At 62.5% G+C, this 16,871-nt stretch overlaps 1 protein-coding gene across 1 annotated transcript in view; it reads left to right on the top strand.

Annotated features, from left to right (window-relative positions):
• Positions 1–16,130, top strand: part of LOC119100114 (roquin-1-like) — a 47,166-nt gene extending 31,036 nt beyond the window's left edge. Inside the window, 15 exon segments of the mRNA XM_037223226.1 lie at positions 4,293–4,349; positions 4,351–4,500; positions 4,817–4,943; positions 5,407–5,641; positions 5,997–6,179; positions 6,364–6,380; positions 6,575–6,794; positions 9,091–9,238; positions 9,590–9,760; positions 9,803–9,975; positions 10,345–10,568; positions 11,063–11,301; positions 12,272–12,424; positions 13,250–13,712; positions 14,108–16,130. Coding sequence (XP_037079121.1) covers positions 4,293–4,349; positions 4,351–4,500; positions 4,817–4,943; positions 5,407–5,641; positions 5,997–6,179; positions 6,364–6,380; positions 6,575–6,794; positions 9,091–9,238; positions 9,590–9,760; positions 9,803–9,975; positions 10,345–10,568; positions 11,063–11,301; positions 12,272–12,424; positions 13,250–13,609 — 2,457 coding nt within the window. The 3' untranslated portion in view covers positions 13,610–13,712; positions 14,108–16,130.
• Positions 16,131–16,871: the final 741 nt, after the last annotated feature.

Genomic DNA, 16,871 nt, shown 5'->3' on the forward strand with positions numbered 1-16,871 from the left:
ACTCGTCCGGGTTCTCTGGACCTGGGACCTGCAGGGCGCGCCGCCAGGTCGGCGTCTGCACCGCGGAACGGGGGCCGGCTCCCGCTGTCGACTCCGCCCCACTCGCCGGGAGGGTCAATGGGCCCGCCTCCCATTCCTCCACTTGGAGACGCGGGATCGGGTCGGCCTACCCAGCAGTCCCCGGCGGCAGGTCGTGCGACAAAGCGTGCCCTCCTTGGCCGACGTCGCCTACCGAGGGTGGAAGTCCCAAGGCTCGGCCGAGGGTCCGGCTTACCTCCACTGAAGTAGAGCGTCGGCAGGGAGATTCGTTCAGTGCGAAATTCTAGGTGAACGTTTACAGCACATGTAAGCTATACCGATGGATCTTAACCGTATACCCTACATACAAGCATGTCTAGCTTGCCAATGATGCTTTTACAATGAAATATGCGTGGCTTGAGGGCCAACATGTCGGACCTTCACACACCGCGATAGCCCTGTCTGCGATAGTGCTCCTACAGCTTCGAAGCAGGTTTTGGACACAATCCATCATACATGTGTTCGTATAGCCACTGGGGCTTTTCGTACGGCTCGAACAATAAACTTGCTGGTGGAAGCGAATGAACCACGTTTGCTTCGTAGGAGACAACGACTTACTTTGAATTACGCTACAAAGGTTTCACAATTTCCGGATCACCCAGCCTTTAAGTTCATCTTCTCTCAGACGTTAATCCGTTCTTTCTTGAGGGGGCAGCCCACGTCAGCGCGGCCGATGTGTCTGCGCGTCCGGGATTGGCTGGATGAGGCGGATGTTACGCTGGATGACATTGCCCCGCACACCATTCGGGACCCAGCTCCGTGTAGACGTCTGAGTCTGAAGCATGATTTGGAACTTTGTCAGCATCACAAAAATGGTACTTCACCACGAGAGTTCCTCAGCTATTACTTGGAACGTATCTCACAATACGTGAACTCATTACAAATATTTACTGATGGGCCCAAGGGCTCAACAGGAACGGGCTGCGCATTTGTTTGTGGTGATCACACCGTAGGTCTCTGCCTCCCGCATCAAATTTCAGTTTTTTCCTCAGAACTGTTTGCTATTTTAGCAGCGCTTCAGCACGCTACTTGTCGCCCTGAAAGGGATGTGGTCATTTTGGCCGACTCACTTAGTGCACTTTTATCATTAGACCCGACACCTTTGCTGCGTGACCACTCATTTCTGACGCGTTCAGTTTGGGAGGAACTGGAATCACTGGGCAGTATTTCCTGCCGTATCACATTTATGTGGATCCCCAGTCACATAGGGATATTGGGAAACGAGAAAGCAGACGCCGCAGCTTTCGCTGCGGTGTGTGAGAGAAAAACAATGTCAATTGATGTGCCCGCTCGAGATCTGCAGGCGGTCATATCCAATACGCTCTAGATCTGCAGTCGGTCATTTCCAACACGCACGAGATTTGCAGTCGGTCATTTCCAAATACGTCCGCAATACGTGGCAGAACAAGTTCGACCAACATCTTCACGCTTCCAGGGAATTCAAGCCCCAACTGGGTGATTGGGAATCTTCCCATCGCCGAAGCCGCTTCCAGGAAGTCGCCCTTTGTACGCTTCGGTTGGGTCATGCATATGCAACATAGTCGTTTTACTTGACGCGTAAGGATGTGCCACGGTGTGATAGATGCGGGGACAGGTTGTGTGTACCCTCTAGCGCTCCTTCATCGGTTACTCGGTCGAGACCCATGTGGTTAACTTGGAGATATACTCGCATTTTTAGCACACATTGACTTGGACATTATTTTCACTCACCCCTTAGTGTAAGTGTGCCAGTGATACTGCCTGTTACTAGCTGACAGCACACTTGTCGCGTCGTCGCAGGCGTAGATAACCGTCATCGAGTGGGCGCAAAATGGCCCCGATGGCGACGCGCCCTTAAACACCAAATCACCCCCACCACGACGAGGGAAATCCGTGTTGCCTCCGGCCGCCCCGCGCTCCGCCCCCTTCGGCGGATCCCGTGCACCACCGCTCGCCGGGCTGTCCGGTGACCGTACGTCTGGGCTCGCGTAGTCCCTGCCGCCGCCCAGCTGGCGGCCGCGCGCCGCTCGCTCCGCGTGTATGGGGCGTGATACGGACCTGCGGGTCGTTGAAGGCGCCGCCGCCGTCGGCGGGTGTTTGTCAACGTGGCGTCCGGGAGCTGCCGCACGCCGCCGGGACCGTCGGTGAGGTACTCCCCGGCGGCCGGGCCGGGGGAGCGGCCGCCGGCTGCCGCGCCCGACGTCACCGGCCGGAGGCGGCGGAGCCGGCAGGCTTGCGCTTCCGGCGGGGCGGGGCGCTGAGACAGGGCGTGCACCGGGCCGGAGAGCCCAGCTGCCGAAGCCGGCAGGCTCGCGCTTCTGGCGGGGCGGGGCGCTGAGACGGGGCGTGCACCAGGCCGGAGCCAGCGGGCTCGCGCCGACGGCCGGGCGGGGCGCTGAGACCGGACGTGCACCGGGCCGGAGAGCCGGTCGACAGCGGCCGACCCGGCTCGTCTGGCCGTGAGGGAGCCGGCGCGGCGCGGCGGTAAGGCTGACATCGACGCTCGGGTCGGAAGCCGCGCAGCTGGGACCGGCGGCCTGATGGGGCTGCTCGGGGCCTGCGCTAGGTCAATACGGGTCGGTGTTTCGTATGTGGAGGCCCCACACTCAGCGTGGTGCGACGCTGCGCCTCCGACGGCGTGAGTAGAGGAAATGTTCATAGCAAGAACAGTCAGATGTGCTGCCATTTGGAGCGGCATCGCAGTGGCCCCCACGGTCACAGGTTTTAGCACGGACTGCTGAGGTTCAGCTTATCGCTAGACGGAACCCAGAGACGGGCCTGGCTTATCGCTGGACTGGGCCCCAGAGACGGGCCCGGCTTATCGCTGGGCGGAGTTCCAGAGACAGGTCCGGCTTATCGCTGGACTGGGCCCCAGAGACGGGCCCGGCTTATCGCTGAACTGAGTTCCAGAGACGGATCCGGCTTATCGCTGGACTGAGCCCCAGAGACGGGTCTGGCTTATCGCTGGACGGAGTTCCAGAGACGGGTCCGGCTTATCGCTGGACGGAGTTCCAGAGACGGGCCTGGCTTATCGCTGGACTGGGCCCCAGAGACGGGCCCGGCTTATCGCTGGACTGGGCCCCAGAGACAGGGCTGACAGTCGGCTTGCCACAGCTGCGAACGGTCAGCCCGGCTGAGGACGGTCATGCTGAAGTACTGTTAGCACCGAATAAACACAGCCGGGAATGGTTATATCCAGGTAACAGTGAGGTGGCGTGGCCAGCTGTTCCACTCACTATTTCATCATTAGATCCACGTCGCGCAGAGTTGATACCTGCTGCAGTGATGGATGTTTTCCTCTGCACGCCCGTGCAAACCGTACGAGATGAGTTCGGAAGAAATAGTCGAATGTGCAGAACATTTTCCATTCTGTTGCATCGCTGCCGACTGATGTGCATTATTGCATGAATACGGCCGTGTGTTTGAAACGAATTGTCATTCAGATTTGAATGGGCTTCATCCGTTTTTGTTTTTGTTTTTGTTTTTGTGTGGACGGTTGCGTTTCACGAGCTCCTCTTGTTAGCTGCGTTCTGTGATGCGATAAACAGAACTAAGGTGCGTCGGAGGATCGTCGTGACCTACGTGCCGTCTATCTGTTTAGGTAAAATGCCACGCCCATGAGCTCACAAAGAGCCCAGAGGCCGGACAGGTCAGGGTGTCCGGTACCCCATGAGTCACTGGGAGTAGATGTAGGCCGCCAGACTGCGGCACAGTCTCCTACTTTCGCGTACTTATTTGTTCTTGCTAGGGCAATAATATTGAGCGGTGAAACTTCTCGCTGGTAGGAATGCGTTTGTCATGGTCTCCGTCGCGGCTTGCCGGCGCCAATAGCCCAGTGTGTGCCCAATGCATTTGCCATTGGGCTCCATTAGGGCGTGTGCAAACAACTGTGTCAGCGTTCGGGCTATTGATACCGCAGACTGTGCCGCGCTGATGTCTCAAGCTCCGACGACACGGACACTGCCCATCAGCGAGACCGGCATGATGTGTGCTCTTCCGGCGCGATTTCCGGCGCGAATAGTGACGTAGGTGTGGTTGTGTTCCGCGGCGGGCAGGAACGTGAAACAGCTGCAGTCGATGGGCCGTAAACACCGTCACTGAATCACATCCTTTCTGTGGCGTACCCCCCAGAGAGCGTGTGACACAGAGCGTAGCCGCTGCCCCGGCGGCCGCCCTCCCCGGGCGCACCGAACCCCAATCGTGACGCGCCCCGGCCGGCCCTGCGGCGCCCACAGGTGACGAAGCGCGAGGGCGACTCGTCGCTGATGCAGCTCAAGGAGGAGTTCCGCACCGTACGAGGCGCTGCGGCGCGAGCACGACGCCCAGATCGTGCAGATCGCGCTGGAGGCCGGCCTGCGCATCGCGCCCGACCAGTGGTCCAGCCTGCTGTACGGCGACGTGGCGCACAAGTCGCACATGCAGAGCATCATGGACAAGCTGCAGGTGGGCGGTGGTGGCGGCGCGGACCGACCCCGCCCCGAGCTGCGATCATGCCCGGGCGTGGCCGTGTCCGGCGCGCGGGCACGTCTGCTGCCGGCCGGTAACCACCGACCTCTGCGCGGAGCGCTGATGCTTGGACGCGGGTCGTGAACGCCCCAGTGCGCTTTTGGTAGGCGGATGTGCTGATTTTCACGGGTCGCTACCGCCGCTGTTGGTGTTCACGTTACGTAAGCGTGCCTGCAGATTGGCACGGCGCGGGCCGGATCGGGCTCATGTGATATGCAGTGGAGTTTTAAGGTGGTGCTGGATCCATTTCCAGTCGCCGTCCAGCTTCAACCAGTCGATACAGGAGCTAATAATATCGCTACAGAAGACGGGCGACCCGGCCGGGCTGTCCCAGACGCGGCTGCGGCTGCAGACACTGGCCGCCGTCGATCCGGCGCCGGGTAAGGTCATATCAGGTCACTGGTGTCTCCAGGCTCCGTGACAACGTGGCCTCAGCCACCAAGTAGATGATGTGGCAAACATTGCCGATCATCTTGTTCGTCATTACTCATTGTTCTTTCACTGGCCAGAGTCATTGGTTACGATCGCTCTGGCGCTCGGGTCTGGCTCATCTGGTTATGCTGTCTTTGGGAATATTAGACATTAATCAGTGTCGCTCCTTGCCGTGCTGAGCTGGACGCCTGGGTACGCAGTGTCACGCATCGCATCGCGTCGCATCCTGGGCACGCGCGCAGTGTCACGCATCACACCGCGTCGTACCCTGGATACGCGCGCAGTGTCACGCATCGCATCGCGTCGTATCCTGGGTACGCGCGCAGTGTCATGCATCCCATCGCGTCGTATGCTCCGTCTGCGATGTGCACGCTGCCGGCTGACGCCGTCGGACCTTGCTCCGCCCGGCAGACTCGCTCGACACGGACTGGGAGCAGGTGGTGACGGCGCTGGAGGCGGCCGTCGAAGTGGTGCGTGTGCTCATCAGCTTCGTGCACAACCACGGCGGCCGGCGTGTGCACGTGGACACGACGCACGCGCATAATGCCAAGTACAAAACGAATCTGTGCCGCGACCTGAAGCAGCGCGGCACGTGTCCGCGCGGCCCCGCCTGCACCTTCGCCCACTCCGAGGAGGAGCTGGAACGGTGAGCGCCGGCTGGAGGGAGCGACGGGAGCAGCGAGCCCGCCCGGCTGGGTCACGGCGCCTGCCGCGGCCGGTCTCGCGGCCGCTGCTCTGTCAGGCCGGCCGGCGCGGCGCTGTCCGTCGCCCTGTCGTCTTACGACGCCGCGCGGCCTGCGCGCCCGCTGGCCAGCGCTGCCGTGCCGTGGCGTGCCGGGCTGACCGCCGACCTGCCGTGCCGTGGCGTGCTGAGCTGACCGCCGACCTGCCGTGCCGTGGCGTGCTGAGCTGACCGCCGACCTGCCGTGCCGTGGCGTGCTGGGCTGACCGCCGACCTGCCGTGCTGTGGCGTGTTAAGCTGACCGCCGACCTGCCACCAGGTACCGCGCCAAGAGCCGCCGGCCCAAGAAGGCGGCGGACCGGGCCGAGTCGCCGCCGCCACCGCCACCGTCGCTTCCTCCGCACGGCGCCGGCCTGCCGCTGCGACCGCAAAAGGTGGCGCCAGCCTACCGGCTACCAGCCGATGGCCGGCTTCGCACCGGTGCAGCCGGTGCCTCCACAGCGTGAGTGGCGGCTCGAGCCGGGCGCCGACGCCGCGCCACTGGCATAGCTTCGGGCTGCGGGGCAAAAGGCCGCGTTTGAGTTGGACGCGCGCGGTGTACAACGCAAGACTGTAGCAGGCCGACGAGCCAGTCCACTTGAAAGCTGAAATTGGCAGAGTGACAGTGAACGCTGCTGCTGTCCAAGTACAGAAAAAAACGCATGTCCGGGCAGTCCCAAATGGCGAAGTGTTCTCCAACTGCAGTCTCACTCAGTTGTATGCCATACCGGCGTTTCCTGTCCCCGACTATGCTATTCGCGATGTTGTGGTTATGGCGCTATTAGCCCCGTCCAGGACGTGTCGGCCGCCGTGTCCGCCTCGCGCCGCTCGTTTGACCCTCGTCGGTGACCCTGGCAGGCGTGATGGGCCTAGTGCCGCCACCGGCCGTCCCAGTGCCGGTGGTGCATGCGGTGGCGCGGCTGCCCTACCAGCTGGAGTACTTCACGCCCGTCTGCAGCCCGGGCCCGGCGGGCGTGCTGCACCAGCAGCTGGTACCGGCCGTGCAGGCGGCGGCGCCCCCGCCACCTCAACCGCCACCTCCGCCGCCGCCGCCGCCGATGGCTGGCCCACTGTACGGGTAGGTCGGAGCGGCGCGAGGCAGCCGCCGACCCTGCGCGGCGTTCTGCGGCGCTGCGGTGACGCTCAGTTGATAGCGTTTCAATGTACACAGTACGGTCCCATAGCACGGTTCAGGATGCAGTGTGCACTGCACAGTCCCGCCTTATGGAACTCATCGCTGTCCAGTCCCGCCTCACGGTACTAATCGCTGTTCAGTCCCGCCTCACGGTACCCACCGCTGTCCAGTCCCGCCTCACGGTACTCATCGCTGTCCAGTCCCGCCTCACGGTACTCATCGCTGTCCAGTCCCGCCTCACGGTACCCATCGCTGTCCAGTCCCGCCTCACGGTACTCATCGCTGTCCAGTCCTCCTCACGGTACCCATCGCTGTCCTCCCGCCTCACGGTACCATCGCTGTCCAGTCCCGCCTCACGGTACTCATCGCTGTCCAGTCCCGCCTCACGGTACCCATCGCTGTCCAGTCCCGCCTCACGGTACTCATCGCTGTCCAGTCCCGCCTCACGGTACCCATCGCTGTCCAGTCCCGCCTCACGGTACTCATCGCTGTCCAGTCCCGCCTCACGGTACTCATCGCTGTCCAGTCCCGCCTCACGGTACTCATCGCTGTCCAGTCCCGCCTCACGGTACTCATCGCTGTCCAGTCCCGCCTCACGGTACTCATCGCTGTCCAGTCCCGCCTCACGTACCATCGCTGTCCAGTCCCGCCTCACGGTACTCATCGCTGTCCAGTCCCGCCTCACGGTACCCATCGCTGTCCATCCCGCCTCACGTACCTCATCGCTGTCCAGTCCCCCTCACGGTACCCATCGCTGTCCAGTCCCGCCTCACGGTACTCATCGCTGTCCAGTCCCGCCTCACGGTACTCATCGCTGTCCAGTCCCGCGGCCTTCTCGTAGGGCGCCGTGACTGCGCACCGTCTCTTTGTGCAGCTCAGAATACACCGTACTAGTTACCTTCTCCGCTTTCCTTCTGAGCTGATCTACTTACCCCATCAGTGCGGCGCACATACCAGAATGAGGCCCGGCTGTGCGTGCGTGCGTGCGTGCGTGTGTGTGTGTGTGCGCGTCGTAATGCCATGTTGCATAATGCCGTCGTAATCATGTTGTGCATGTGCTCAGCAGCGTGTTTAGGTAGCCTGGGTGTAGACTATGTAGGAAGAAGATAATTTCTCGCACGGTATGCCGCTGTAGTCCCCAGCGACAGCGCTGTGTCCGTACTGGCGTATGTTGTGCCGTCAGCGGGCGGCACGGCATACCGCTGCAGTCGTCAGTGACGCTGTGTCCGTACTGGCGTATGTTGTGCGGTCAGCGGGCGGCACGGTATGCCGCTGCAGTCGTCAGTGACGATGTGTCCGTACTGACGTATGTTGTGCCGGTCAGCGGGCGGCACGGCATACCGCTGTAGTCCCCAGCGACAGCGCTGTGTCCGTACTGGCGTATGTTGTGCCGTCAGCGGGCGGCACGGCATACCGCTGCAGTCCCCAGCGACAGCGCTGTGTCCGTACTGACGTATGGTGTGCGGTCAGCTTGCGGCACGGTATGCCGCTGCAGTCGTCAGTGACGCTGTGTCCGTACTGACGTATGTTGTGCGGTCAGCGGGCGGCACGGTATGCCGCTGCAGTCGTCAGTGACGATGTGTCCGTACTGACGTATGTTGTGCCGTCAGCGGGCGGCACGGTATGCCGCTGCAGTCGTCAGTGACGCTGTGTCCGTACTGGTATGTTGTGCCGTCAGCGGGCGGCACGGTGCCGCTGCAGTCCCCAGCGACGCGCTGTGTCCGTACTGACGTATGGTGTGCGGTCAGCGGGCGGCACGGTATGCCGCTGCGGTCGTCAGTGACGCTGTGTCCGTACTGCGTATGTTGTGCGGTCAGCGGGCGGCACGGTATGCCGCTGCAGTCGTCAGTGACGCTGTGTCCGTACTGACGTATGTTGTGCCGTCAGCGGGCGGCACGGTATGCCGCTGCAGTCGTCAGTGACGCTGTGTCCGTACTGACGTATGTTGTGCCGTCAGCGGGCGGCACGGTATGCCGCTGCAGTCGTCAGTGACGCTGTGTCCGTACTGACGTATGTTGTGGCCGTCAGCGGGCGGCACGGTATGCCGCTGCAAGTCGTCAGTGACGCTGTGTCCGTACTGACGTAATGTTGTGCCGTCAGCGGCGGCACGGTATGCCGCTGCAGTCGTCAGTGACGCTGTGTCCGTACTGACGTATGTTGTGCCGTCAGCGGGCGGCACGGTATGCCGCTGCAGTCGTCAGTGACGCTGTGTCCGTACTGACGTATGTTGTGCCGTCAGCGGGCGGCACGGTATGCCGCTGCAGTCGCCGCCGCGACCTGGCCAGGCCATCACGTCGCTCAGCTCGTCCGGTCTCCACTCGGCCGGCGGCAGCATCGCCTCCACGGCAGCCAGCGCCGCCGGCGTTGCCGTCAACGTCAACTCGTCGGTCAGTGGCGTCAGTGGCCGCGGCCGGTCCCCGTGCCCCCTTGCGAGTCCTCGAGCTCGCAGCCTACCCCGACTCCGTGGGCACGGTGTGCTCTCCCGGTCTGTGACTGCAGCCGTTGGTATAATGATCAGCGATTCCAAGGGTCGCCGGGATATCGGTCAGTTTCCACTGTCTGCTTCCATTATGCCGTGGTCCTGGTTCCACTTAAGCAACCGGGGTGTGTCGCCGGGCTGGCAGTGCCCCGGTGTTGACCGGCCCGGGCGGCCAGCAGCGCTTTTACCGATCACGCATTCCCGACGGTAAGTAGCCGCGATTAGCCGGCGGCTGCGTTACGTCGGCCCCCGATTCCAGTCGATCGCCTCCAAGTCTCTGACGGCGCTGCGCCAGCGCAAGCAGGAGATTCTGCACCAGCTGGAGAACATCAACGGCGGTGCGGACGGCGAGGAGGCCGACTCGCCGCCCACGCCGCCGCCGCCGCTGCCGCCTCCTCCCGAGGCGTACCCGGTGCCCGCCGCCGCCGCTGTAGCCGCCGCCGCGGCCGCCGCGGCCGCCGCAGCTGCCGCCGTCGCCACCGGCCCCTCCGCCGCCGCCGAAGGCGTCGCGCCCAAGCACTACTCCATCTGGACGTCGAGTGACAACTTTTTCTACGCGCTGAAGTCATCTCTTGCCGGCTACCAGAACACAAAGTCCCGAGGCACGGACACGGGGCCCGTCTACAGCAACGTGCGGGTGTCCAGGTCAGCATCCCCTGCGGAACTGCTGTATTGCCGTGCGCCTCAAGGCGCTTTCCCAGCTCAAAGGCTGTCGTGTGAGAGCGTCATGTGGCTAACGTGCGTCCCAAGGTAGTTTTGGCTCGCCTTCACCGCTCGATAGGTATGCCTGCAGCGACATCACATCAGCTATCGATTTCGAAACCGTTATGACGCCTGTTGCAAAGCGCGTGCCGTGACCGTGCCGCGGTGTTGTGCGGGACCGTCTCCGGCCGCGGCCGAGGGCAGGCCGCCACGCCTGCGGTGGCGCCGCCGCTCGCCCGCCGTGACGCCGCCGCTCGCCCGCCGTGGTGCCGCCGCTCGCCCGCCGTGACGCCGTCGCTCGCCCGTCGCCAGCAACGAGGACGAGTACATCCCGTTCTCGTCGAGCTCGGAGGGCGCGTCGTTCGGGCCGATCTCGCGCACGGAGCGGTCGGGCACCACGCCCAGCCGGCCGGTGCAGGTGTCGGCGCTGTCGGGTGAGACGCTGCCCACCGAGACGGCCAGCCAGCCGCGCCCCATGCCGGGCCACGTCATCCCGCAGAACTTCATGCAGATCTGCGACCCGTACCTCTACAGCGGTGAGTCGGCCCCGCGCGGTGGCGGACGGCCGCCGCTGCCGGCGCGCCGGATGGAACGGCTCCGGTTTGTGCGGCAGTAGGTCGATAATTCGTGTGCATGTGTGTGCTTCACTGAGTCATGTGACATGCACGTACATCATTGAGTTGTCGCGATTCCTCACATGGTCCTCGTGAGTTCCATAAGCTCTCGTGAGTCCTCACGGTCCTCGTGGGTCGTCATACGGTCGTCGTGAGTCCTCATACGGTCGTCGCGAGTCCTCATGCGGTCTCCGTGAGTCCTGATACGGTCCTCATGTTCTCATACAGCCCTCTTTAGTCCTTATGCGGTCCTGGTCAGTCCTCATACGGTCCTCGTCAGTCGGTGGGTCGGCCGTCCTGGCCCCGGCGCATGTATCTGTCCGAGCTCTAGAGCGGGTCGCGTCCGTGCCGGTGCCGCCCGCCGGCCGTCTGTTGTGTCGCGCGCGCCCGTGCTGACCGCGCCCGCGCGGCGGCAGGCGGCGTGCAGTACCAGCTGGTGCAGGCGGACGGCTGCGGCATGCACTACAACACGATCGGGCACGGCGTGCTGGACCCGCCCGGTCTGCAGATGCTGCGGCTGAAGCCATGCGGCGACCGGCCCAGCGACCCGCTGCCCATGGCGCGCAACCAGGAGGGCAGCCGGCTGGCGGCCGAGAACCGGCGCTTCCAGAACGAGCTCGACTCGCTCGAGCGCAAGTTCCAGACGGGCGTCAAGGTCGGTGGGCGCGGGCGGCGCGGCAGGCAGCCAGCTGGCGACGCCACCGGCGGGCTGGGTGGCGGTGGACAGGAAAGTGGGCTCGCTGGTTTGGCGGCTTTGACGGGCTGGGTGGGTGGCGGTGGACAGGGAGGTGGGCTCGCTGGTTTGACGGCTTTGACGGAGGCTGGGTGGGTGAGCGATGCTGTGTTGTGATCAGAGTAGCTGCAGATGGCGTGGGATGGTGGAAGAAGGGATGCTTCCTGAGCGGGATGAGGTGGACAGGATCAGTCCGGATGATCACGTCACTGACAGGCCATTTTGATCATGTAGACTGGCGCAAGAACGTGTGGGTGTTGCGTTTATTGTTCTCAACGCATATTTTGGGGGTAAACGGTGTCCATGTTAGGCATGCGTAAGGCGTCAGTGTTTCCCGATCGTAGTCAAGCATCCCGTTTCGTGCTCCACAGAAGTACGGTGGTGATGACATTCCGTGTTTTGTTGCGACCGTTTACTGCCGGGATCCTTGTCGAGCCACCTCGCCCGTGTCCTCGGGGCTTATAAACTCTTATCCACGGGCTTGTTACAGAACGCCTGTGGACCAATACACCATCATGTCCTGCGCATTGCTACATTCGAAAAAAATCGCAAAGATGCAGTCTGTAAGCTGGAATGTTAAAAACTTGAAGAAGTGCTCAGCATAAAAATAGACTCACCTCGGCCTGATTGACTGGATAGAAGACACACGGCGTTCATGAAGAAGGCCACGCGACCTTCACCCACCTGATCCTTGCGTGGTGTATGCGCCAGCGCGCCAGTTCGGGCGCGCGCCGTCCACCGCGTCTGTCCCTCAGCGCCTGCTCCGTCTGACACCTGACATCTGACTCAGCGCCGGTTGGGGCGTGTGTTCTGGCGGGCGGGTCTGCCGGCGCCGGCAGAATGGGCTCCGCGGCACCCGCCTCCGGCTGTGACCGGGCTGCGGCCGCCGCAGGTACTGTCGCCCACGCGGCCCGAGGAGACCGAGGCCGAGGCGGACGAGTCGCGCTCGCTCGCCAGCCAGGAGGCGCACCTGCAGAAGGACCTGATCCGAGAGCTCTGGTTCATCGAGCACGGCATCGAGGAGAAGCAGAAGGAGAACAAGCTGGTGGGTGCGGAGGTGCCGGAGGTCAGAGGTCGGCGGTGGGGCCTGTGAAGGGCGATGCTAACGCACGGTGTGAAGCACACTGCCTGGGACAAGGCGACCGTGGTGACGTGTTGTTACACGTCTGCATAACCCTGCGCTCTCACGCTCTGGTGGCGGTTTGCCGGCCGACGCCGCACAAATAAGTGGCCAGTGTGTCATTCGGCCGCCTGGCTGCCAGCTGTGGCCGTGGCGTGTGCGTGCCGACCGGCCGGGGAGGTCGCCCCACACGCGGTCGGCCGAGCGTCGTCCTGCCGACCGCCGGCCGCGGAGGTCGCCCTGACCTGTGGTCGCCCCTTACCTGTGATCTCCCCTGACCTGTGGTCTCCCCTGACCTGTGGTCTCCCCTGACCTGTGGTCTCCCCTGACCTGTGGTCTCCCCTGACCTGTGATCGCCCTGACCTGTTGTCGCCCCTGACCTGGTGACGCCCTGACCTGTGGTCGCCCTGACCTGTTGTCGCCCCTGACCTGTTGTCGCCCCTGACCTGTGGTCGCTCCTGACCTGTGGTCGCTCCTGACCTGTGGTCTCCCCTGACCTGTGGTCTCCCCTGACCTGTGGTCTCCCCTGACCTGTGGTCTCCCCTGACCTGTGGTCGCCCCTGACCTGGTGACGCCCTGACCTGTGGTCGCCCTGACCTGTTGTCGCCCCTGACCTGTGGTCGCCCCTGACCTGTGGTCGCCCCTGACCTGTGGTCGCCCTGACCTGTGGTCGCCCTGACCTGTTGTCGCCCCTGACCTGTGGTCGCCCCTGACCTGTGGTCGCCCTGACCTGCGCCGCGTCGCCGGCAGAACGTGCGGACGTCGTACGCCGTCAGCGCGGCGGTGGCGGCGTCTCCGGCCCCGGTCGCCTTCCAGCAGTTCTCGAATCAGCAGAGCAGCCCGACGCAGCCGTACTCGGGCCAAGGACGACACTTCGAGCCAGCCTTACCCGGTCCGGGACAGCAGTTCGTTCCAGTCGTACCCGAGTCAGAGCAACAGCTTCGGTCATCCGTACTCAAATCAGGGCAACAGTTTGGGTCATTCGTACTCGAATCAGAGCGACAGTTTGTGTCATCCGTACTCGAGTCAGCGGGACACGTCAAGCCAGTCTTACAGGAATATTGGCAACAGCTCGTCACAAGCATATTCGAGTCAGGACAACAGCTTTAACCAGCCATACTCGAAACAGGACAACGACCTCGACCAGCGATTTTCCTCCGCCGGATCTGTTTCCAGCCAGCAGCCAACCTGGACCTACAGCGACCCCTACCAGGTGCGTGGGTGTGTCGTCCAGGGCCTGGGATGGGAGGTAGACAGGTGGTGGCACCATATAGCCAGGGCAGTCTGTGCGCCGTTAAGCCCAAATTGTCATCATCATCGGGTGACGGTGAGGTGAGGGAGGGATGCCGAATATTACGATAATGTGAGCCCCTTGGGACGATGGGCGACAATGGCACTATCGTGTGTTCTGGCACTATCGTGTGTTCTGTACAGGGCCTCAGTGCCTGGCACCAGGTGTGCGGTGGAATAGCTCGTTTTAACAACAGGGCTTGACGTCGTTAGGTGTTTCGTTACTGCTTTCTCTCGAAGTCTGGCAACGGATAAGCTTTTGAGGCCATTTCGTTCGAGGTTCCCTTCGTTACACTAAAATCCGCCTGCCGCCCTCAGAGTGCCGGCCCAGCTGGAGCGTCCGGCTGGGACTACAACGGCAGCAGATACTGAGGTGTGCCCTGGTGCGGGCGAAGGTCCCGCCGCCGCCGCCGCCGCCGCCGTCTGATACCGCAGATTGCCGCCGGCTCGGCACTGCCTGCGCCCCTGCCAGCACCAGCGCGACAGCTGCCGACGGCGCGGCGGCGGCGGACGCCCGGCCGCGTCCTCAGAGCGGACTTGTCGCCACGGCTCGCTGGGGCTGGCAGCTGTGCACGGGCGGCTGTGTTGGTGCGGCCGGGTGTTGGCAGCGTGGCGGCGCTGCCTTCCGAGCCAGCTGCGGCTGGCATTGTCACGCCGCGGACAAGGCGGCTCGAGGACGCTGGCCCAGCGGCGGCAGGGCGAAGAGTTCAAGAAAGATTAAGTCCTTTGTCAGCACTTAGAAATCTGCTGGACCTTTGTAACCGTTTTAGTTGTGGAAAAGGCGGCGTGTACGCGCCTGACTTGATGTCCCCTCCGACTGGTGTGGCTTTGCGTCCGGCGAATGTCGACGAGCTGGGCTGCAGTTTCGGGGGCGTGTGGCTCTGGGCTCCATTCTTGGAGTGGGCTGACATGCCGTCCTGGGTCGGGCGGCCCCCGTCCGTTCTGGTCGCCCCCTGACCTCGCCAGACGGAGCCTTCGGCCCTGCGAGTGGACTCGCGACCGGCGTGACTCTCGCTTCACGTGGTATCGTGGGATTGGGCGCTTGCATTTCTGCTAGCTGTGTATTGCAACAATACTGGTTTCACACAATGTGTATTATATTACTAGATCGGCCGGGTTGTCGCTCAGGCGTCCGACGCGCTCTCACGGTCCTGTGGTACCACACTTGACCACCAGGGCCGCTGGCGTCGCTCGACCGGCCGCCCGGTCCGACTCTCACCGCTATTGCCGTTTCCAAGGTAACACTGTGTAACACCCGCGGGTGCCGTGAGTGGGTTAAGCTTACCGCGTATGCCAGGCATATAGAGGAGCGGCGCCGGGCCGCGGGGCGTGGCTCGGCGCCGCCGCGCTGTGTGATACGGGGCCTGCGCTGCTCTCCAGCGTCAGGCCGCCGCCGCCGCCGGGGGGCCGCCGGCGCCGCCCGGCTCACCGCTCTTTTGTAGCCATCGCTTTGCCGAAATGTACTTACAGCTATGTGTTGCATGTCGACAGGGGTGCGGGTATTGTGTAGTGTTGCACGATGGGCGGCGGCTGGTCCTGCCCGGGTCGGAAACGTTTGGCTCGCGCCGCGTGTGGCCTCCGCGGTGCTGGGAGGAGGCGCTTAGCCCCCGATGCGTTTGCTGGTGAGCCCGCGGGGGCCGGTGTGCCGCTGGCAGTCCTCGCGCTCGTCGACCTGGAGACGTGACGCGGACTGGATCGACGAGGACGGGTACGGGGACTGCCGTTATATGTACGTGCTGCCTGGACAGCGGGCTGGCCCGCCCCGACTTTGACATGTTTGGTTTGCGGATCGTTTACGTACGTGGTGGTACCGTTGCACGCGTGGCGTCCGGCTTGGTCGGTTTCCCATTCTGTGCTCGTTGGCTGGTCGCGCGAGGTGAGGGGCTTGATGGCTGTTGCAGCTTCGTGGGGTGGAATAGGGGCTTCGAAGCCGCAAGCTGGGATAACGCTTCCATCTGCTCACCGGTTGGAGGTGATCTGCGATCTTCATTATCGATGGATCTTGTTTCCATGCTCTTTGCCGGCGGCAGCCTCTCACTGCCAGCTGGGGTGAAACAGTACGTCATCGACATCTGTCTCCGATTTTGCTGCGGCGCCACCCATCTTCATCCATTTACGCGTGCATTATCGGCTCGCGTACACCGGCCATACCTTCGAATTGCACGAGCTCGGGTCAAACGCGGTCTGGTAATGACACCAGCTGGCTTGAACGCTTTCACCGCCGACTGAGCACCCCTCGCCATCCCCCGTGCGCGTACTATCAGTTACCATGACTTCTCATCGACCGCCGTGGAGTGTTCCCGTGGTTCATCGCAGAACAATAAACCGGTACAGCCGTTGATTCTCTTGCGTGCGATTCGCAGCTTGAAATCACTGACGTATAATGTATTTAATAGCCAATGAGATCATACTGAGTGACCGTTATTTAAATTATTTGCTCATATGGTGGCCAAACCACACTCGTGCGAGTGGCTGCCAGTGCGCGAATCAGAGCAGAAGTGGCCAGAGCTAGGCATTCGATTCAAGCTTGGGTATTACAAAATTCGACCAACTATTCGGATTCAGTGAATATACAAGGGTCGAAGTTAGCGTGTGGGCATTTAGAAACCTCGGATGCCAAATAAGAAAACGCAAGGAACGACGCCGACAAATGTTAACGCCTGCGTGGAAAGTTGCCCCACAGAGCGGACACCGGTCCCGGTCCCCGCGGCGGACGAGAAGAGGCTGCCGCAGTAGAGGCTATCGCGTTCATGAGTCTAACGGCCTGTCAGTGACCTGTCTCGGTGAGGACGTTGGCTGATTATCCAAGTTTCAGAGTTTCTGACCACGATCACGGCGCTACGGCGACTGGGGTCGGCCAGCCATTTCACAAATGCGTAGCGCCACGAAATTCAGCCTTCCTCGGGTATGACGTGGACGTCAGCCTCACTAGTGACGCCTGATAAAAGCCCTGCTACCTGTCACGCGGAGGGGCTCGGCGTGCCGGCTCCGCGCCAGAAGGGATTTGGACAATACGCCGCATCAATTACACGCCATTGCAAGGTAAGAAGGAAGCGACCGCGGAATAACACAAAATGGTGAG

This window comes from Pollicipes pollicipes, unplaced genomic scaffold (genome assembly GCF_011947565.3).
Source record: "Pollicipes pollicipes isolate AB1234 unplaced genomic scaffold, Ppol_2.1 Scaffold_4881;HRSCAF=5763_pilon_pilon_pilon, whole genome shotgun sequence".
Lineage (NCBI taxonomy): Eukaryota > Metazoa > Arthropoda > Thecostraca > Pollicipedomorpha > Pollicipedidae > Pollicipes > Pollicipes pollicipes.